The 22,387-nt window shown below is 44.6% G+C and overlaps 1 protein-coding gene across 3 annotated transcripts in view; it reads right to left on the reverse strand.

Moving 5' to 3' along the window:
• RAB3GAP2 (RAB3 GTPase activating non-catalytic protein subunit 2) overlaps positions 1–22,387 on the reverse strand; it is a 191,409-nt gene that overhangs the window by 31,510 nt on the left and 137,512 nt on the right. For all 3 annotated transcript variants that reach the window (XM_033936867.1, XM_033936866.1, XM_033936865.1), the window contains 2 exons: positions 13,681–13,841; positions 7,477–7,693 (listed from right to left, as the gene is read on the reverse strand). In XM_033936867.1, coding sequence (XP_033792758.1) covers positions 7,477–7,693; positions 13,681–13,841 — 378 coding nt within the window. The remainder of the gene's footprint in view (positions 1–7,476; positions 7,694–13,680; positions 13,842–22,387) is intronic.

Here is a 22,387-nt window from a genome sequence, read left to right on the forward strand (position 1 = left end):
TCAGGTCCCAAGTACCTAGCTAGATCCCAAGTAGTAAAACAGATTTTATGCTGCGTATCCTAGGAATAAGCAGTGGATTTCTCCAAGCCATCTCAATAATGGCCTTTGGACTTCTCTTTTAGGAAATTATCCAAATCTTTTTTAAGCCCCGCTATGCTAACTGATTTCACCACAATCTTCAGCAACAAATTCCACAGTGTGAAGAAATATTTTCTCCGGTTTCTTTTAAATCTACTACTTAGTAGCTTTATCGCATGCTCCCTAGTCCTAGTACTGTATTTTGGGAAAGAATAAACAAGCGATTTGCATCTACCCTTTTCACTCTACTCAGCCCTAGCTGTTTTAGTCTTTCCTCATAGGGAAATAGTCTCATCCCTTTTATCATTTTTGTTGCCTTTCTCTGTCCTTTTCTAATTCCACTATATTTTATTTATTTTAAGTATTTATATACTGCCTATCAAAGTTATCTAAGCGGTTTACAATCAGTGGGCTCACAATCTACCATACCTGGGGCAATGGAATATTGAGTGACTTGCCTAGCGGCACAAAAACAGACTGGGATTTGAACCACAACCTCAAGGTGCTAAGGCTGTAGCTCTAACTACTAGGCCCACTCCTTCCTTTTTGAGATATGGCAACCAGAATTGCACAACAAAATTATACATCTTAGTGTGTTCTGCAGCCAACAAAATTTTCATAAGAGTTGTCTTTAACTGTTGAGAGTGTGGCACAGTGGTTAAAGCTACAGCCTCAGCACCCTGAGGTTGTGTGTTCAAACTCACACTGCTCCTTGTGACCCTGGGCAAGTCACTTAATCCCCCCATTGCCCCAGGTACATTAGATAGATTGTGAGCCCGCCGGGACAGACAGGGAAAATTTCTTCACACAGTGTGGAATTTGTTGCTGAAGAATGTGGTGAAATCAGTTAGCATGGTAAAATTATGGTCTTACCTGTTAATTTTCTTTCCTTTAGAAGCAGCAGATGAATCCAGACTAGTGGGTATAGCTCACATCGACCAGCAGGTGGAGATAGAGAACTGATTAACAGTTGGCCTTAAAGCCTGGTGTTCCTTCCGTTGATTCAGTTATGCACTTTGCCCAAGCATCCCGAAAGGAGAATGAGCCGCAACAAAACTCCATTCCAGTAGAAAATGTGTCTTTCTCTTCTCAACATTACTATTTGTTTTTCTTTTTTTTTTTTTTTTCAGCAATGAAATAATACACTTACCAACCATAGCCCCAACTAACCCAATCAACTAAACACCCTACACCCCAACAGTGCCTTTGGGGAGGGGCTCTGGATTCATCTGCTGCTTCTAAAGGAAAGAAAATTAACAGGTAAGACCATAATTTTACCTTCCATAGCAAAGCAGCAGATGAATCCAGACTAGTGGGATGTAGCAAAGCAAACTCAAACTGGGTGGGACGCCAATGCCGCCTCTGTCAGCACTGCCGCCCCAAAACTCGCCTCTGAACGGGCCGCTACATCTAAACGATAATGCTGTGAAAAAGTATTTGTCGACGACCAAGTGGCCGCCCGGCAAATTTCCTCTAACGACATCCCCCCGGACTCTGCCCAAGATGTCGCCAAAGCCCGAGTGGAATGAGCATGAAGGTGCTCCGGTACCTTCTTCCCTGACAACACATACGCCGAAGCAATAGTTTCCTTGACCCAACGCGCAATGGACGCTTTAGACGCCGCCATCCCTTTGTTTTTACCCGCGAAAGCGACAAAGAGATGGTCCGACCGACGAAAATCATTCGTCACTCCCAAATAATGGAGAAGCATACGGCGAACATCAAGTAGCCGTAAAGACCCAAATCGTTTCCCCCAATCCTCCCTCCGGAAGGATGGAAGGAACAAACTCTGGTTCACATGAAAGGAAGAAATAACCTTCGGCAGGAAGGACGGCACCGTACGCACCGACACCCCAGACTCCGAAAAACGCAAAAAGGGTTCTCTGCAAGAAAGCGCCTGCAGCTCCGATACCCGCCTTGCTGAAGCCATCGCCACCAAAAAAACTGTTTTCAGTGTGACATCTTTCAACGTGGCCGCTGACAGGGGCTCAAAAGGTGCCCCCTGCAACTTCCCAAGGACGAGTTTAAGATTCCAAGTTGGACAAATTCGCTTTACCGGCGGGCGGATATGGTGAACCCCCTTGAGGAAACGGACCACGTCTGGCTGCGACGCGAGAGCCGAGCGATCCACCCTGCCCCTGTAACAGGCAATGGCCGCCACCTGAACCTTTAACAAGTTATAGGCTAACCCTTTCTCTACGCCCTCCTGCAGGAAAGCAAGAATAGCCGGCAGAGAAGCCTTGAAGGGCGCCAATCCCTGGCGACCGCACCATGCCTCAAAAATCCTCCAGCATAGGAGGCTGACGTCGAAAGTTTCTTGGCTTTAAGCAGGGTGGCGATCACCCGCTCTGAATAGCCCTTCTTTTTTAGCCTTGACCGCTCAATAGCCAGGCCGTAAGACCAAAGCGGGCCGGATCTTCCATCCATATTGGACCCTGAGTCAGTAAGTCCGGAGCTACCTGGAACGTTAGCCGCTCGCCTACCGCAAGCTGAATCAGATCTGCGTACCACGGCCGACGCGGCCAATCCGGAGCCACCAGGATGACTCGGCCGCGAAATCAAGAGATGCGCTGTAACACTCGACCTATCATGGGCCAAGGCGGGAACACATATAGCAGGGAATTCGGAGGCAATGGGAGAGCTAACGCGTCCACCCCCTCCGATCCCGTTTCCTTGCGTCTGCTGAAGAACCGAGGCAACTTCGCATTGCGGGACGAGGCCATGAGATCCATCTCCGGCCATCCCCACCGACGGACTAATAGGCTGAACGCTGGAGCAGACAACTCCCACTCGCCCGGATCCAGAAGATTCCTGCTGAGAAAATCCGCCTGCACGTTTTCGTGACCTGCAATGTGTGCCGCCGACAGAAGCGGAACATGTCCTTCTGCCCATTGAAACAACGTTCTTGCCTCTTCTGCCAACTGCGGACTCCGGGTGCCCCCCTGCCGATTGACATAGGCGACCGCCGTGACACTGTCCGAAAAGATTCTGGTCGGCTTGTCCTGAATCAGTGACTGAAAAGCTAGTAGCGCCAGTCTGACCGCTCTTAATTCCAACAAATTGATGGGCCACTGGGCCTCCTGGAAGGACCACAACCCCTGCACTGACGCCTGCAGGCACTGGGCCCCCCATCCCCGCAGACTGGCATCCGTTGTGACCACCACCCAGTCCGGCGTGGCCAACGGCATGCCCCTCCAAAGATGCAACTCGTGGAGCCACCACTGCATGCTGCGAGCTGCTCGACGACTCCATTGGAGACGCACATTGTAGTTCAGAGAAGCTGGGGACCAGCGAGAGAGCAGAGACTGTTGTAAGGGCCTCATGTAGCTCCGCGCCCAGGGGACCACCTCCAGAGTCGCCACCATGGAGCCCAGCACCTGTACATAATCCCAAACTCGAGGTCTGGCCGACCCGAGAAGTAGGCGAATCTGAGCCTGCAATTTCTCCCCCCGGTCTCGGGGTAGAAACACTTTCCCCAGAGCCGTGTCGAACCGCACCCCCAGATGCACCAACGACTGCGACGGGGACAGAAAACTCTTGGGAAAGTTGACAATCCACCCCAACGACTGGAGGAGAGAGATTACTCGCTGAGTAACCGCCACACTCTCCTGTCTGGACGAGGCGCGGATTAACCAGTCGTCTAAGTAAGGGTGTACCCGAATCCCCTCCTTGCGGAGAAAGGCGGCTACCACCACCATGACCTTGGAAAAGGTGCGGGGAGCCGTTGCCAAGCCAAAGGGCATTGCCCGAAACTGATAATGCTGGCCTAGAATCGCAAACCGCAGATACCGCTGATGCGGAGGCCAGATCGGAATATGGAGGTACGCTTCCTTGAGATCGAGGGACGTGAGGAACTCTCCCGGTCTTACAGCCGCAATAACCGAGCGCACCGTCTCCATCCGGAAATGGCGAACACTGAGAAACCTGTTGACTCTTTTGAGATCCAGCACCGGCCTGAAGGACCCCCCCTTCTTTGGTACAATGAAGTAAAGGGAATATATACCGCTGCCTACCTCTTCCGGAGGCACCGGTACCACTGCCCCTATCTCGAGCAGCCCCTGAAGAGTCATCCTGACCGCGTCTCCCTTGGCCGCCCCATTGCACGGGGACACCAAGAAAGAATCTACGACGGGAGAGGCGAACTCTAACTTGTACCCCTCTTGAACAATGTCCAACACCCACTGATCTGACGTGATCGAGGCCCACTCTGCCCGGAACTCCGAAAGCCGGCCCCCTAAGGGAAAGGCGGAGGGAGCCAAGTCCCCGTCATTGTGGAGTGCGAGAGGCTGGGGTACGGGTTGACTGCCCTGAAGAGGGTCTCGTCGTACGAAAGGAACCCCTCTGCTGAAACCTTGGTCTCGAAGCAGAGGACGAACCAGATGCCGTTCTGAAGAAAGGCTTACCAGACCTGGATCTCCGAACATCCCTGAAGCGTGGTCTAGACGATGAGGACCTTACCGGGGGCCTAGCCCTATCTTCCGGTAAACGTTGAGTTTTGGTATCCCCAAAATCTTTCACCAGTTTATCCAAATCGTCTCCAAACAATAAACCCCCTTTAAAAGGGAGTCTCACCAGCCGAAGCTTAGAGGCTGCATCGGCCGCCCAATGCCGGAGCCATAAGGATCTGCGAGATACCACTGAAAGAGACATCTGTTTCGCAGACGCCCTAATCATATCATATAAGGAGTCTGCCAAATAAGCCAAGCCGGACTCCAAATCTGCCAGCTCCGCCGGGACAGAACCCCCAGACTCCATTAAATTATCTGACATTACTTGCGACCACTGCAGACATGCTCGGGCCGCATAAGAGCTGCAGATTGCGGCCTGCAAGGTAACTGCCGCTACTTCAAAGGACATTTTTAAGGAAGATTCAATCTTCCTATCCTGCGCATCCTTCAACGTCACTCCCCCCTCCACCGGTAAGGTAGTCTTTTTGGTCACCGCCGCCACCAAAGCATCCACCCTGGGTAATCTAAACTTATCCAGAGCATTCGGGTCCACCGGATACAAGAGCCGCATGGCTTTTGCCACCCTTAAACTGGCTTCCGGCGTATCCCATTGCGCCGAGATCAGCTCCTGCATGGCTTCATGCACCGGAAAAGACTTAGGTGGTCTACGTGTGCCTGCCATCAGGGGATTACCTGATACCGCGGTATCTGCCTGAGAAATATTCAGCCCCTGTAAAGCCTTCGAAATTAAGGAAGAAAGTTCTTCTCTATGAAATAACCGTAGAGCGGACGGGTCATCCACTTCTTGACCCGGGGGATCCACTGCATCCCAATCCAGGACCTCCCCCTCCTCCAACGATTCCGGAAGAGAAAAAGGGGATCTAGGCAGAAGATCTTCTGCTCCCGCGGTCGCGAGCCTGCGCTTCTTTGCCACTAGCGACCTCGCCGGCGACCCCACCGTGCCCTCAGCCGGTCTGCCTGTCTCACCAGTCACCACAGCCGACGTCGAGGGCACCGGCAGGGACACAGCGACCACCGGCACCGACAGGGCGGGCTGCGCACCCTGTAATAAAAATGCCCGGTGCAGCAGCATCACAAATTCCGGCGAAAATGAACCAACCGGAAGGGCCGCTGAACCGCCCTGATACGTGCCGGGGAGCGGGGCCGCGACTTCCGCTGGTGCTCCCGACTCCCCCACCGCCGCCGAACTCCCCACTGTCAAGGAAGAGCCCCGCAGCTCTGACTCACCCTCGTGTGCCGGGGACATTTCCCTTGCCTCTCTGACCCGGGCAATAGCCAGCTCACAAGCCTGTAAAAAGGCATCTTCAGCCGGTGCAGCCTCACACTCGGCCGAGCAAAGGCCCGACGGTGTTCTGCGCGTTCCACAGCGCGAACACCGCTGACCGGCCTCTGCTGCCATGCCGCGTTCCCGCCTGGCTTCTTTTTTTTTTTTTTTACACGCGGCGAACGCCGCCGACAGCCGACTCCGCCCCCCAACCACCCCTACCCTCGGGAACGCGACTCCCAAGCCACGAGGCAGGAAAAACACTCCCCAAGATGCCCCCGCGATCTTCAGACGCCCGGTCACAGCTGGTAAGTGTACTGAAATCACAATGCAAAGATTGCAAAGCTCAGCACTACACAGGAAGTCGACTCTTTTTTTTTTTTTTTACTGGAATGAAGAAAGAAGACTCCTGCAGGACAACAAACCCCTCAATCCCACGGAGGGGAGGGTGGAGCAGGGACCTGGGAGAGCCCAGGTGTACCTCCTAAAGCCGGCACCACTCAGCCAGGCACCCCTGTCCTACTGAAGAGACTGAGTCTCAACAGAGGAAGTCCACCGAACACCAATATCTCCGGCAGTATCCAGAATCCAGGAGCTAGAGGGCTAGCTCAGACCCTGCTGGGAGATAGAGCAAAACTGAATCAACGGAAGGAACACCAGGCTTTAAGGCCAACTGTTAATCAGTTCTCTATCTCCACCTGCTGGTCGATGTGAGCTATACCCACTAGTCTGGATTCATCTGCTGCTTTGCTATGGAAAGCGGGGTTTAAAAAAGATTTGGATAATTTCCTAAAAGAGAAGTCCAAAGGCCATTATTGAGATGGCTTAGAGAAATCTATTGCTTGAGTACCTGAATAAATTCATGTAAACTATTCTGAGCTCCCTTGGGAGAACGGTATAGAAAAATGAAAAAATAAATCAATAAAATAAATTATGTTGAAACACAATCATACAGAGAGTTTTCCATTGTTCATGTTTCTTATGCATTGGAACACATCTTTTTTCGTGTTGTAGATAGAATTGCTCTGAGCTTATTTTACCACCACTATTTATATTTTACCTCGGGTTTTATATATGGATGTCTCTTAGTATTTTGGATTTCAAAAATAAACTGCACAAAAAACTATGAACCAAGTACTGAAAGCCGGTCTTAGAGATTATGAATAAAAACTCTGGTTGAAAATAAACAAAACATTAATGTACTGACCCACACATGGATGCAAACAAACAGCATACCATGGCAACATCTGAACAGTTAAAATGGTCAATCTGACTGGCTAACTAGTACTGTACCTTTCCAGTGACCACAGCTGAGATGCACAGGAACACAAATAAGAACTAGCCCTTAGGTCAAGGGTATGCAACCACGGTCCTCAAAGGGCCACAACCTTGTCAGGTTTTTCATATTTCCACAATGAACATGCATCAGATTGATTTGCATGTACTGCTTCCATTGTATGCTAATACATCTCATGCATATTCATTGTGGAAATCTTGAAAAGGAGTCTAGGTTGCAGCCCTCAAGGACCTCCCACCCTAGGTGACTACCTGAAAAATTCAACCAACTTGAAGATTTTAAGCGTGTGAAGAACCTTGTATAAACCAAATATTTTCTGCTAAATCAAGCACTGAATCATGACTGAGAAGTTTTCATCAATAATCTACCTTTGCCTCCTTCTAACAGCTTCTTGACTGAAAGCTTACAAAGGGGTTCAGCCTGCACAGATAGCACTCCTGCATTCTTTCTTCTCACTCTGCTGTGCAGAAGAGTCTGAAGGATCAAGCAGTCCTCCAGCTGTTTCAGCAACAGTTTCCAGTGTTCCATATCAAGAGAAAGTGCTTCCCAGGAGTCTGTGTCAGGTGTGCTCACCGATTCTGGAAACTAAAATAGAAAAGTAGTTAAGTTGCTTTCTCTGTGATCTACTGTCTTCTATACAAAATAGAAAGGCAGTATCAACATTCTTTTGAGCATAGTACTGTGGTTGTCATGTTAGTTCAATTCCCTATGGGTCCTTTTTACAAAGCCACAGTAGTGATTCTCCTGCCGCAAATGCTCTGAAGCCCATAGGAATTGAAGGGGCTTCATTGCATTTGCTGTGGAAGAATTGCTACCACGGTTTTGTTAAAGGGGCCTTATGTGACTAGTTTTCAAGAGTTATTGTCCTTTCTTCAGGCTGGTGGAGTTAGTCAACGATATGCTGTGCTCTTTCAATTTATATTCTACCTATCCAACAGATATCACTAACAAATCACTAACCTTATTTCTGTACCCTTCCTTTGTAAATTTAGAAATTGAAAAAAGACATGTGTACAATAAGTTTGTTTTCCAATGTAGTTGTCTATGCATAGCTTTACTATAATATATACTTTTATACAAGTACCATTTTTGTGACAGGGATAGTTTTACAATTTTATCAGTTACTGCCATTGCTAATTATTTGACTTTAGTCATATTGATGATGAGATACAATACCACTCAAAGTCCGAGGTATAATGCATCAGAACATTATGAGGCAGGACAATAAGAGGCTATGCAGAAGTCAGCAGCCAACACAATGGTGTGGTCATTTTTATTTCTGTAAGAATAATTCATGCAAACTACCATGTACGGGCAGGAGCCTTAGGCGTCTGAGCCATTAAGGGCCTTAGGCTCCTCCCAGTACATCACAGGATGAACCGGGAAGGGTAAAGCATGCCATTTTGAAGTGGCAGACCTGCAAGCAGGAGGGACTGGGCATCCCTCCTGTTGTCTACTTCTTGGACAGGTACAGGGGGAAGTTCAGGGGGTAGGAGGGCCTGCCATTTTTTTATTTTTGGAAGGGGAGGAGTCCTGGAAGTGGTGGGATTAGTTCAGTATGAGAAGGGTACTTCACGGTGGCAGGAAAGAATGGGCATCCCTCCTGCCTCTATTTTGGTTCCGGGGGTTGTTGTGGGGGTGGGGGGACTGGCTCACAACATCTGCACCTATTTAAAAAAATAATAATTAAAAAAAAAAAAGACTTTCTGCCCCGAACTGCTGAGTGGTAGGTGGCTGCTTCAGGGCTTCCTCTGCAGCTCAGCTGTTTGGGATTCTCTGCAGAAGCAGCAGGTTGGGCTTTGGGAGGACGCTACTGCTTTTGTTTTTTCTACTGTGGCCTTACTAGAGCAGAGACTTTGGGCTCCTTTTATCAAGCCGCGCGATTTTTAATCACACGCTGGCCAAAAAAACTACCGCCTGCTCAAGGCAGGCGTTAGCAGCTAGCGCGGCCGGCGGTTTAACGCACGCTACTATGTGCTTTAAACCACTAGCGCAGCTTGATAAAAGGAGCCTTTTGGCTGAAAAACACCTCTGGTAAGAGGAAGCAGGCCTGAAAGGTATCAATGAGTAAGGCTTAGACTTAGGTTTTACTAAGGTGTCCCTGTCACGTTTCATGAACAGTGAGCTTTTGAGTTGTAGTATCTGTAGAGTCTCCAAAAAGGCTCATTCCCTGAACAAGGGGGCATTGACCAGTCTATCTTGCAGGTTAACGTCCATGTCTGAGACTCTAAGCCATGCCAGTCTTCTCATGGCCACAGACATATAAGAGGCCCTAGACGTGAGCTCAAAGATGTCATAAGCTGAACAAACCAGATACTTCCTTAATTGAAAGGTAGTGCTCACGAGATGTTGGAAAGCATTCAACTTCAGAGAGGGAATATATTTTTGAAATGCGGGAAACTGCTTCATGAGATGTTTCAAGTAGCGTGAAAAATAGAAATTATAGTTGACAGCTCTATTTGCCAACAGGGAATTTTGATATAGCCTTCGGTCAAATTTGTTCATAATATGGCCTTCCCTACCAGGAGGGACCGACAAATAAACTTTTGATGGAGTAGATTATTTTCAAAGTAGACTTCACAATCAGGGATTGATGAAGGAGTTGAGGTTTGTCAAATCCCGGAAGAGAGATTATTTTATACAGAGAATCCAATTTCTTGGGTGCCATCGTTACTGAGAGAGGCGATTCCAAGTTTTTGTAGAAAGTCTCCCTCAGAATTCCATGTAAAAGGAGTTTAAGCTTGTCTTTAGGAGGCTGATCGAAGTCTAAAGTGTCCAGAAACTCCACTATATTTTGAATCAGCCTCTAATTTCACCGAAAGATCCTTTCCCAGTTGGCGAATAAATCGAGTAAAGGAAAACTTTTCAGTAGGCGAAGAAGCTCTAGCTGGTGATTGCCTGGGAGACTCCGATGCCAGAGAAACATCATCGGAAGTAGAAGGTGATGGATCAGGATTAGAGTCATCCTGTAAATCAAAATCTTGGAGGAGGAGAGGAGACTTGTGCTTCGATCCACGACCTCTGGTGTTAGGGTCACTGAATGCTTGCATTTTCAGGAGACCTTCACCGACTTCATCGAGTTCTTGTCTGAACGTCTGGAAGGTGAGCAAATGGAGATCAGTGTCTGGAAGACTGATGCTTTGACGCATGAGTGGCCGGACTGGAGCGGCGCTGAGCTCAGGCTGGGACGGTATCAGAGCATAGAGCCTCAGGAGAAGTGATTGGAACTATCTCCAAGCTCTTCTCAAAGTAAAGCATTGAGCTTCTGCTTCAAGGTAAGCACCGGTACCTATGGTTTCAACGCCTGTACTGTTATGTTCTGCGTTCTGGAGAGGATGACTCTGACGACGAAGCACCTCTTGAAACTGGAACCAGTCGCTGCAGGGACTTACTCTTGGTTGGCATGAATTGGCTCGATGCCTTTGTGACCTGCCTCTCTGATAAGGAAGGGGATGGCTTCTTAGCCGGCTTACCTGAGGGTGCGATGTGCTTCGACACCAGTGTCAATGCTGGTGCCTCTGGCAGTGTTGATGTCTTCAATGCCGGTGACTGCGATGTAGATGGTGTCATCTGCGCATCTCTCTCCATGCTGACACCGAAAAGTTTCTCCTGTTGAAGGATACGATTTTTGATGGTACGCTTTTGTTAAAGAGCAGCGTTTACACGATTGGACACAGTGTTCAGGACCCAAACACTTGAGGCACCAGCTATGAGGGTCCATTAGGGATATAGTGCGTTAACACCGACCGCACATTTTAAATCCAATCAGCGGCCATGACTGACAGGAACACCGTCTCAGCCAAATTAAACTCGATGGCTGAGACATGAGTAAAGGCCTTGCCGGGACAAACCCACAGACAGCGAAAAAAGAAAAAATAATCTTTTTTTTTTTTTTTAATTATTCTTTATTAAGTTAAAAGAAATAAGGAAGTATAGGCATGAGAGTGGGAAGGCAAAAAAAAAAATAAAAATCAACGACCTTTGAAAAAAAAGTGACTTCTTAGCTCCGCAGAAAACTAAGAACTGAGGAGCCGCGTGCTTATGTCAAGCGGGAAGGCACTCGCACATGCACGGTATGGGCTATTGCAAACTTTCTGAAATCTTAAAGTGTCCATACCGGGGCTCTGTCAGTGACGTCACCCACATGTGAGAATATGCTGTCTGCGTGTCCTGGGATAATGCAAATAATGAAACCAAAAGGCATACTCTCGATGTCCAGTTAAGAGCCTGCTGCCTGACACGGTGCCTTAAAAACATTGATTTATATAGTTGATTGACTGTGTCCCTTCCCCACTTCTTTTTTGATTTATATACTTTCACACGTGGGGTTGTGGTTTTTCCCTCTGAATTGTGGGATGTGAAAAACTAAGGCCAGAGCCAGGCAGACTTCTACAGTTTGTGTCCCATATACAGTAGGCAGACAGTTTAGCAACTTCAATAGCTGGAATATAAGGATAGTGCTGGGTGGACTTCTATAGTCTATGGCCTAAAAATAGCAAATAAAGACCAGGTTCAAGTATTTTATACCACATTTACTGTTGGTTTAATTGTATATTAGTAATGCATGTAACTGTTGGAAAGACTGGGTAGACCATTCGAGTATGGCGTAGTGGTTAGAGCTATAGCCTCAGGACCCTGAAGTTGTAGGTTCAAATGCCACACTGCGACATGTGACTCTGGGCAAGTCACTTAATCCTCCACTGCCCCAGGCACATTAGTTAGACTGAGAGCCCACCGGGATACATAGGGAAAATGCTTGAAGTAACTGTATGTAAACACTTTGAGTGTGGTTGTAAAGCTAAATAAAGCTGGCATACAAGTCCTAATCCCTTCATCTGCCATCATCTACTACTTTTACTATGTTAAAAATGCACACAAATCATTGGTTTGATGTAGAATTATTAGAAACTAGAAAAAAAAAGGTTAGAAAACTGGAATGCATATGAAAGAACTCCAGAACAGTGACTGACAAAATAAGCTACGAAAATACAGGAGGTCACAACAACAGAATAATAGAAAAGAGCTCCAATAAACCCAAACTGCTTTCCAGACCATCAATAAGCTTCTTGTGAAAAGGGTCACTGGGACCCATCTTCTATAAGGTCACTTTATCACTCAATTCATAAGCTGACTTCTCTGAGCAAAAAAAGAGTTAGCAATCTAAAATTCACTCTCCCACACAACAGTGGCATAGTAACATAGTAGATGACGGCAGATAAAGACCCGAATGGTCCATCCAGTCTGCCCAACCTGATTCAATTTAAATTTTTTTTTTTTTCTTCTTAGCTATTTCTGGGCGAGAATCCAAAGCTTTACCCGGTACTGTGCTTGGGTTCCAACTGCCGAAATCTCTGTTAAGACTTACTCCAGCCCATCTACACCCTCCCAGCCATTGAAGCCCTCCCCTGCCCATCCTCCACCAAACGGCCATACACAGACACAGACCGTACAAGTCTGCCCAGTAACTGGCCTAGTTCAATCTTTAATATTATTTTCTGATTCTAAATCTTCTGTGTTCATCCCACGCTTCTTTGAACTCAGTCACAGTTTTACCATAGAAAATAGTGGGACCATAGAAAATAGCACCCCTGATCCCATGCGAACATCCAACTTTGTTAAGCTCTCCACAAAAGAAACATTTCAAACTATCTACCTTTCTCTGTATCTTGGCCTTTTCTTCTCTCTCTTACCCACTAACTAACCTCTTATTTCCACTTTCACTGCATCCATTTCCATTTTCCTTCTCTTCAAAGACCTTACCCCCTCCACAGCCACTTGTCTCTCATTCTCTTTCTTTACTCTGTCACACCATCTAACTCACTCCTACCCTAGTCCCCACTGCCCTCTTAATCCAAGTCTCTGCTCAAACTATCTTCCCTTTTCCTTCACCCAACTTTCAATTTCCTATTCCCTTATCCTATCCAATACCAGTCAAGTCTTGTGCTCTTCTCCTAATCAATCCCTGTCCCCACTTAACTCAGTCCCTGTTCTTCATATCCCTATATTCTCAGCACCAACCCTCTGCCTTGCTCCCTTCTTTCCCTATTCCCTTGCTCTCCTATTTCCTTATCCCCTTCCCAAATTCTAAGCATCCACCTACCTACTGACCTCCCCAGAACCCATTTTCTCACCTCTCTTCTTGCTTTCCCCAGCGCTTCTTCCTTTGTCTCTCCATCTGCCCCCCTCTTTTGCTTCCCTCTACCTTTACAGCTTCTGTTCCCTGCCCCCTGCTTATCCTACTAGCACCCACTCACTGCCTTTTAACCTTCTTTCCCTCAGTATCTACTGTCCTCCCTACTCATTTCTGCATCTGTTGTAGCCAACAAAGCATGCAATGAAAGCCATTGGTCTTGATTAATGTTTAAGTAGGGTAACTCCTGAAACAAGAAAATTCAAGGAGAAACAGCAGAAAAGTGCAACAAATTAGAAAAAAGTTAAACCTGATGAAGGAAAAACAAAGTATGTTGAGTCCATTGCTATCACCTAAACTCTAGTCTTCATTTCCCAGAAACAAATTTCCTCAGTAAATCTATTCTGGAGGAAGTGAGAGGACATAAATGCCATTTACTTACTTTTTTCTCTGCCATTTTGTTGGCTACATTCATAGCCACAGAGTGCCCAATGTGTGCAGATAGCAAGGCAGCTCCATTGCTCTCTGACTGAATGCAAGCTGTGCGCATCTGTTGCCACCAAGGAGAAATAGACTGAATATCCCATGATTCATCGATAGCTACTGTAGATAAAAGAACAAGCAAACTCTTACTTTACATGATATACATTCACCAGTAGCTACAACTTAAACAAGACTTAAAAGTACTAAAAATTCAAAAACAAAATGCATTCAAAGTAAAATACTGGCATACATACAGCACCTATAGCAAACACCGGTTGTCAAGATATTTATAATAGTGGTGTAGCCAGAACAGATTATTGGGGAGGGGAAGCGAAGGTTAACATGGTGGAGCACTAGGTGTTCAGGTCTGATCTGTACTATACTCTTACTAAGAAAGGACCACACTGACTTCATCTAAATCAGGGGTGTCAAAGTCTCTCCTCAAGGGCCGCAATCCATTTGGGTTTTCAGGATTTCCCCAATGAATATGTATGAGATCTATTAGCATACAATGAAAGCAGTGCATGCAAATAGATCTCGTGCATATTCATTGAGGAAATCCTGAAAACCCGAATGGATTGTGGCCCTCGAGGAGGGACTTTGACACCCCTGATCTAAGTAGTCTGCAACAACTGCACCTTGGCTAACACTTGAAATAAATGAATTCAAAATATTTTAAAGTACTTACCAATGCTAAATTTCATAGGACTTTTCCTGGTCATTTTTTGACTCCATTTCTTTTTTCTGCCTCTCTATACACTCACAACTGAATTGTATTCTTCCCTTTCCTCTTCTCTTACCCCCATTCTTCAATCTCCATCTCTCTCATCTCCCTAATCTAACCGATTTCCATCTCCCAGTTATTTCTCCAGTCTATACATTACCACTCTGTTTTAATCTTTTCCCAATCTCCTGCTCCCCTTTTCACCATTCTCTAGTTCATTATATCTAACTTCTATATTCACCCCTTCTCCAGCCCTCATCTACCTTCCTCTGTCTCTCATTATCTGTCTCTAGGTCCTTTCTTCTATCTCTTACCCAACCTCCTATTGCCCCTTTCACCACATCTGTTTCTACCTTTCTTCTCTTCAAAAACCTCACACCCTCCATAACCCCTTTGTCTTCTTCATCTACTTTTTTCATCCATTTAACTCGCTTACCCTTCACAATCTATGTCTAGTCTCCACTGTTCTCCTAATCTAAGTCCTTTTCCCTCACCCAATGTCCAATTCCCTAGTACCTTAACCTACCCAATATCTAAGCTAAGTCTTGTAGGTCTTTACAGATCAAGTGGTCTAGGGCTCCCTACCTTACCACCACAGATTTTGATGAAACTTTGTATGCTGAATCTTACATGACCCAACCAAACTCTGGGAAAGTTTAAGATCCACTAGTGGAATACTTGTGGAGATATAGCTCTTTGTTTGACACTTTACCATGACCACGTACAGTATCCCTGCAAAATTTTCACAACTTTGAGTCAAAATATTTCCTTTGTTATATAAGCAGAACAAATTAAACTTGGTGATCTTACAAAACATTTTGCAAACTATGCAATAGAACTAATGCAGTTTTGTCTATTTTGTGATATGACTTTGTAAAGTTTCTGTGGTAACAGTATACATTAACATCCAAATATGATTGTTCTTTTGCATTTTTAGAAGGAAAATATTTGATTGTGTTGGTCCAGTTCAAAAAATTTGAATCAACAACCTCATCGCCGTAGAGGTCACACCTGATAGCTATGTAATGCCAACCACGGGTGGGTCTCTTCATTCAGGTTCCCAAGCCTGCAGTCTTGGTTTCTTCATCGAGGTTCCAAAGCCTTCAGTGGGTATCTGTCTGGTTCCCAAGCCAATGAGTGGGCAGCTTAACCTAGGTTCCCAAGCCTATGACTTGGCAGCTTAACCTAGGTTCCCGAGCCTATGAAGGGCAGCTTAACCTAGGTTCCCAAGCCTAAAGTATGTATCTTCTATAGGTTCCCAAACCAAAATTCTGTCTGTCTTTATTTCTTTATTGCATTTTTAAAAATATTTATGAGCCACATTTGTCACAAAGTTTCTGAAAACTGATATTATTGCCCAGAGGATAACCATTGGAAAAGAGAGCATGAAATTGAGATGTTGTGCCAGCACCCAACAAATGTCTTGTCTTTTAGGCCAGTAAAATAATTAGCAGGGCCATTTGTGTGCATAAACTTTATCAAGGCATAATTTTCTTCCATCAATACTTCAACAATGTTGCCAATCCACCATTTATTATCATAAATGCAAGCAATATAATAACCAGGGAGCAGTTGTGATATTCTCAAGTCCAACACTGTAGAATCCTTACTAGAAGTTCTGGCCAAGAAGTAGGTAGATCATTTGATACTTTGTTCACACAAATGGTGTTCACGTCGAGTGGTACAAATTAATGATGTTCTCTAGCTCCAGCTATCATTGATTTCTTCTTTACAAACAAATATGTATTTTAATTCCATGTAAGCTCTTGTCCCAGAAACTGAACAGGTCTTTTGGTGTCAGTATTTGCTCATTCTATGGTCTTTGAACACCAATTCCAGCAGCTAATTTTTTCATTGTTCCACCAATTCCATCACAAGGTAATTTTCTATAGTTTGTATGAAAAAAATTCCATTGTGCTTCAATATTGAAATTGCTTTTATGAATGCACAGGTTGACAAAATCTTTGTTCTTGTATTGGCTCGCATCACTCAAATGGTGGATTCTGTTAACTTTTATTTTTGTCTTTAAAAACTCAATCAGCTTTTGAATAAATACATGAATGGATATTGAATCATGTTGCATATGATCTATGATGATTCAAATATTTATGACTTGAATAGTATGAGCTTTGTCAATATAGTAAGCAACAAAGGGATGTAATGTAGCTTGTGAATTTTCTCTATGAAAGCCCTGTGCCGCATTCTTGCACAACAAAAGAATAATTTTCAGCAAAATTCATCAGAACGATCAATTCACTTTCTTCTACATTGGCTTTCAAATATTCACTTTGAAACAAAATGGTGACATATCAGCTTCCAATTTTTTTTTTTTTTGCAAGTTTTATGATAAAATCATCCAATGTTAGCTTGCTTGTTTCTAATGTTTCATTATCAATATGGACTCACTGCTTGAATTTGATCAAATCATCATGATACCAATCCTTGAACGTTTCTTCCAAATAAACTGTTAGTGCTTCCTTGCCAGGACAGTTTTGGCATCATTTTAGCATGCAATCTTTGGAGTTCAAATTGGAAACAGTTTTTTCCATAAGCACTTTGTAGTTGTGTCTGTTATTTGCACTTTGCAACATGAGATTGATGTTCTGGTGCAGGAATCTCAAAGTCCCTCCTTGAGGGCCGCAATCCAGTTGGGTTTTCAGGATTTCCCCAATTGAAAACAGTGCATGCACATAGATCTCATGCATATTCATTGGGGAAATCCTGAAAACCCGACTGGATTGCAGTCCTCAAGGAGGGACTTTGAGATCCCTGTAAACCTGATGTATAGTGCAAACCCAGAGAATGAGTGCCTGAAGCACCAACAGTTATACACTACTTTGGTCTAAGTTTACAAAATTTTAAGAATCTGATTTTGGCTCCATTTGTCACGATATGCCATGTACATTTCTTTTAGATTATTCAACAACCACTTTTGTGTCTGTATCTTGACTTCATCGACTCAAACAGAAATGCGGTCTTTCTTGCTGGACAAAACCAAAAAAAGTGGAGACTGGAGTCAATAATACTAAACAAAATATTCAATAAACTCCAGTGTTATACTTGCTGGGTATAATGCCACTTGCGACCCAACCATTATATTGCCAGAAGTTTCCAAACCATGAACACTAACTCTAGAATAAAGGGGGGAAACGCCTCAGAAGCCACGGGACAAAAACTTTTGCACCAGAGCTTTCTTGCTGGGACACATTCTGCTGAATTTGTCATCTTCATAAAATTGTCATACTCTGTTGACTTTGGCAATTGCTTTTCAACTTTTGGGTCAGGTGAGGCTAAACACTCCAAATTCTAATGCTGTAGCTTTTATTGAACAACGTCTTGGGACCAAAGTCAATATTTTAATTAATTTTTTTTTTTTTTTCAATCTATTGGATATTCCAATTTTTCTTCATTTCTTCAATCAGGTCAAAGTAATCTTGACATGACATATTGTGTGGTTTGACTAGGCTGTCCAACATCCTGAGCTGCTAGTTCATCAGCAAAAGTTATCTTGTGCATGATCACATTTTGTACATGTTCATTTTTTTTTTTTGTTTCGTATAACCCACTTTATCTCTACTGCTCCCTTTTAGAAATTTCAAAGATTGGCCCATTGCAGATAAGCTTTGGTTAATCATGGCAGAAGTGTCCATTTCAAAGTCATTAGAAGATAAGGATGATGCAACTGCAATTTCTACCTCGCACTTTTACCAAGGTGATGGAGGTGGTGGCAGTGCACCTCCACAAGGCTAGGATCCAAGTACACTCTTATTTGGATGGATGGCTAATCAGAGTCATGTCCAAGGAGAAATGCAAACTGGCAGTTTCGTGAGTAGTCCAATTTCAGGACATGGGATGGATCATCAACGTCAAGAAAACTATCTGCTTCCAGAGCTTCAGTCAGTGTGGCTCTGGAAGAAAGCCCTGGCCCAAGGCCGTGTTCAACAAAACTCCCAGGTGCTGAGTCGGTTCCAGCTAGCATTTCTTGAAGTTGATGATCCATCCCATGTCCTGGAGTTGGACCACTCTTTGAAACTGCCAGTTTGCATTCCTCCTTGGACAGGGCTGATTAGCCAACTGTCCAAATAAGGGTCCAAGCTTTGTGGAGGTCCACTGCCACCACCACCATCACCTTGGTAAAAGTGCAAGGTGCCACCAAGAGGTCAAAAGGGAGCACTGAGAACTGGAAATGCTGCTCCAGCACATGAAACCGGAAGTATATTCTGTGGGCTAGAAAAATGGGAATATGGAAATAGCCTCTGTCAAATTGAGGGAAGCCAGAAACTCCCCCGGCACCACTGCCGCTATGACTGACTGAACTATCTCCATGTAGAATGTGGCACTTTCAGCGCAGCATTGATTCAACTTGAGGTCCAGAACTGGCCTCCAGTACTCTGGGCCTTTCTTTGGAGGTCCCATCTGTTTCGCTCCAACAGGCTTCTTCAGCTGAATACGCAGCCAGACTACAGAATTTGTGAGCAACATTTAATCTTTACCGGCATTACAAGCTCTGTTAATACCCCCAAAGAAGCCCGTTTGAGCGAAACGGATTGGACCTCCGTCGGGTTATTAAGATAAGTGCTTGATGTTATGAAGCCATATGTTATTTCATTTGTGAATTTCAACATAGAGCTGCTGGCTTATTTATGCTCAATTGTAAATAAGAGAGATTTTGATATGGAAAGATTTTGATATTCCATCACTAGATTTATTTATAATTACAACACATATTTAATGAAAAATAAATTCACATAAAAATTAAAAAATCATACAGGGGTTTTTGACCAGTGATGAAAACCAACCCCAATTGGTTATGATCTGTTTGATTATAGCCCAGGGGTTTTTTGAGGTCTTTTTTCCTCTGTTTTAAGTTCACATTATATGTAAAATTGAGTGCTCCACATTATTTGCTAATCTTTGTATTTACAACTTGGACACTCAATCACGTTTCCATCAATTATTTCAGTTTATACAAATTTAAATTGGACATATATTTTTCTTTTTGGTATACTTTGGGTTTGTGTCCATTTCTCTGATTTTTTTGATAGTTGGATATATACTAGAATGCCATAAGTACACTTAAAATGAGTAAATACTTTAAAAAACTTATTTAATGCTAAAATGAAGCACAGAGGTTCCCAAATATCTACCGTATTTTCACGCATATAACGCGTGCGTTATACACGATTTTTACAAACCGTGCATAACCTTGCGTATTATACACATGAGCGCGTTGTATAAATTTTTTTTACATCGTTCCCCCCCCCCGATTCACCCCGCAGGACCGCTCGCACCCCCACCCCGAAGGACCGCTCGCACGCACTCCCACCCGCACCCCCACCCTGAAGGACCGCTCGCACCCCCACAGCCTCCCGACCCCCCCCCCATCATGTAGAAGCTCCTACTGGTGTCCTGCTGCTTCCTCTTGGCAGTCCCGGCCCTTCTGTGAGCCCTGCGCTTGCGCTGCTTCTTCTTCTGGCGGTCCCGCCCTTTCTCTGACAACAGAGAAAGGGCGGGACCACCGGAAGAGGAAGCAGCGCAGGCGCAGGGCTCACAGAAGGGCCAGGACCGCCAAGAGGAAGCAGCAGGACACCGGTAGGAGCTTCTACATGATTGGGGGGGGGGTCGGGAGGCTGTGGGGGTGCGAGCGGTCCTTCAGGGTGGGGGTGCGGGTGTGGGTGGGAGTGCTTGCGAGCGGTCCTTCGGGGTGGGGGTGCGAGCGGTCCTGCGGGGGGGGGTGACTCGGACGTCGGGGGGGCATCAGGCTTTCAGGGTGGGGACAGGACTTCAAGGGGGAGAGGAGAGTCGGGGCAGGGGAGAGGAGAGTCGGGCGGTGACGGGAGAGTCGGGGCAGCATGCGTGGTATACGGGTGTGCGCGGTATACAAAATTTTTTTTTACATATATTTCGGTTTCCCACACGCTATACCTGTGTGCGCGTTTTACACGGGTGCGCGTTATCTACGTGAAAATACGGTACATGTAGACAATCAAACTCACAATAAAAGCTGGAATGTCTCAGAGTGGAAGCGAGTGAGTGAAAAGAATGGACAGAAATGTCCATTAGAAAGGCTAAAGGAGACAGTTTGTCAGTTGGAAAATAAATTTCCACTATGAATAATTCTGTAAGAAGAACTCAGTAGAAGTAAACTAATATCGAGAGACCAGCAAGCTAGAACACTGAAGTAGAAGCAAAACTAATTGTTTTCTCAAAGCTGGTCTTTGTTCAATTGTGTGCTTTTTACCACAATGTTTTTATTAGGCCAGGCACAATTATTAATGAAGTCACAAGCAGTGTTGAATTCAGGAATAGCTCAGGGAAGCCAGGAAACTCAAGATGTTCCTCCCACTCCTTTCCCTAATGAAATACAATATTTAATTTGAATAAAGCTTAACAGTTCTATAGAAACAAAGAATATGATGGCAAATAATAGACATAAAAGTCTACCTAATCTTTCTATTCTCCTTTCCTGCTGTCATACTGTACAATCTACTAGATGTCTGGCTTTACTTTTAAATAAAAGATTGTGATTTACACTAAAAATCTTCCAACTAAGGATTTCTTGTATTTATCCCATGCTTTAATTTTGCTACTGTTTTTAGCTCTACAACCAGCAGGAATTTGTATTCCCATGGTGTTTTTATCTGATGTAACAGGAAAAAAATATAAAGGCAAACACTTTCACTAGAAATATGAACAGGATGTCATGAAAGGTAGTGCTGCTATAGTTCTAATTAAGGGAGTTTCAAATTGCTGGAGGAAAAAGCCTCAGATAGGAACCCTTCCACCACCACAATGGTGGTCCAAGGTGGTCGGGCGAACACCTCACTGGCAAAAAACCTCCAGACCAGCTCCCACAATAGTGAACTTAAAGCAGGAAAAAAATATTACATTTTTTTCTCCATCATCAATAGTGTGCCTATTTCTAAAATGAAAAAAAAAAATTATTCAAAAACTCCCTAAATAAAAAAGTCTTGTAGATGACAAGTAACAAAATCAAAAGTTTGGCCTGCATGCCCCTATATCATCACTTAAATGCTCTTCTGTGCACCTATTACCCCTTGTAAAGAAATATTTTTCATTTTAAGTGCAAATTTGATCATTCCCCTCCCCCTGCCACCAGCAGGGACACTGGCAGAAAACTCACACACAGCTTCTTGCTGCTTAGTGGGAATTCCATCTGTTATTTGTTATATCCAGCTCATTTGCTGATTATTTTTTAGTACTGAAACAGTCAAGGGCACAGTGCTGGATTATTCAGTGAGGGAAAAATACATTAATTCTCCATTTTGATTTATCATGTGCTTTTGTTCTGGATCATGAGATCCTGTTGGGTATGTTGGATAATTTGGGAGTATCTGGGAAAGTATTAGGCTGGTTTCAAGAATTTTTACAACCTAGATTTTATTAAGTACTTATGTGTGATCAAACGTGTGGAGAAATCCTTGTGGTGTACCACAGAGTTCACCTCTTTCTCCCTCAGTATTTAATGTTTTCCTATCACCCTTTAGGTTATGTTCTGACCTAGAATGGGTTCACTAGCATTAGTTATGCAGATTAATTATCCCTTTTTCTTCTACAGTTTCATCCATTTCCTCTAGATTGGAAGCCCTTGTACTATTGATGGAGAACTGGATGTTAGAAGGGAAGATTAACTCAATCTTCTTTCTAGTAGACAGGACATTAGCCTGCTTTCTGCCTCAGACATGCTGGGATGAATGGATTTTTATTTCTTCCCTTTATCCAGTAAGGACGTGGATGGGGAATGCCACTGCTATTGCAACAAATTCAGAAAGTATTCCTTTTATTCTAAAATGGTTAGTGCAGGTTGCATTCAGCTAGGTGACTCGTTTATTTTCACCTGGTTAAGTGTTAGAATGGGTCCTTTTTTGTTTGTTTGTTTCAGTTGTTACATACTTTTGTGATATGTGCAAAACAGACATGT

The sequence above is a fragment of the Geotrypetes seraphini genome, chromosome 3 (assembly GCF_902459505.1).
Source record: "Geotrypetes seraphini chromosome 3, aGeoSer1.1, whole genome shotgun sequence".
In the NCBI taxonomy this organism is placed as follows: Eukaryota; Metazoa; Chordata; class Amphibia; order Gymnophiona; family Dermophiidae; genus Geotrypetes; species Geotrypetes seraphini.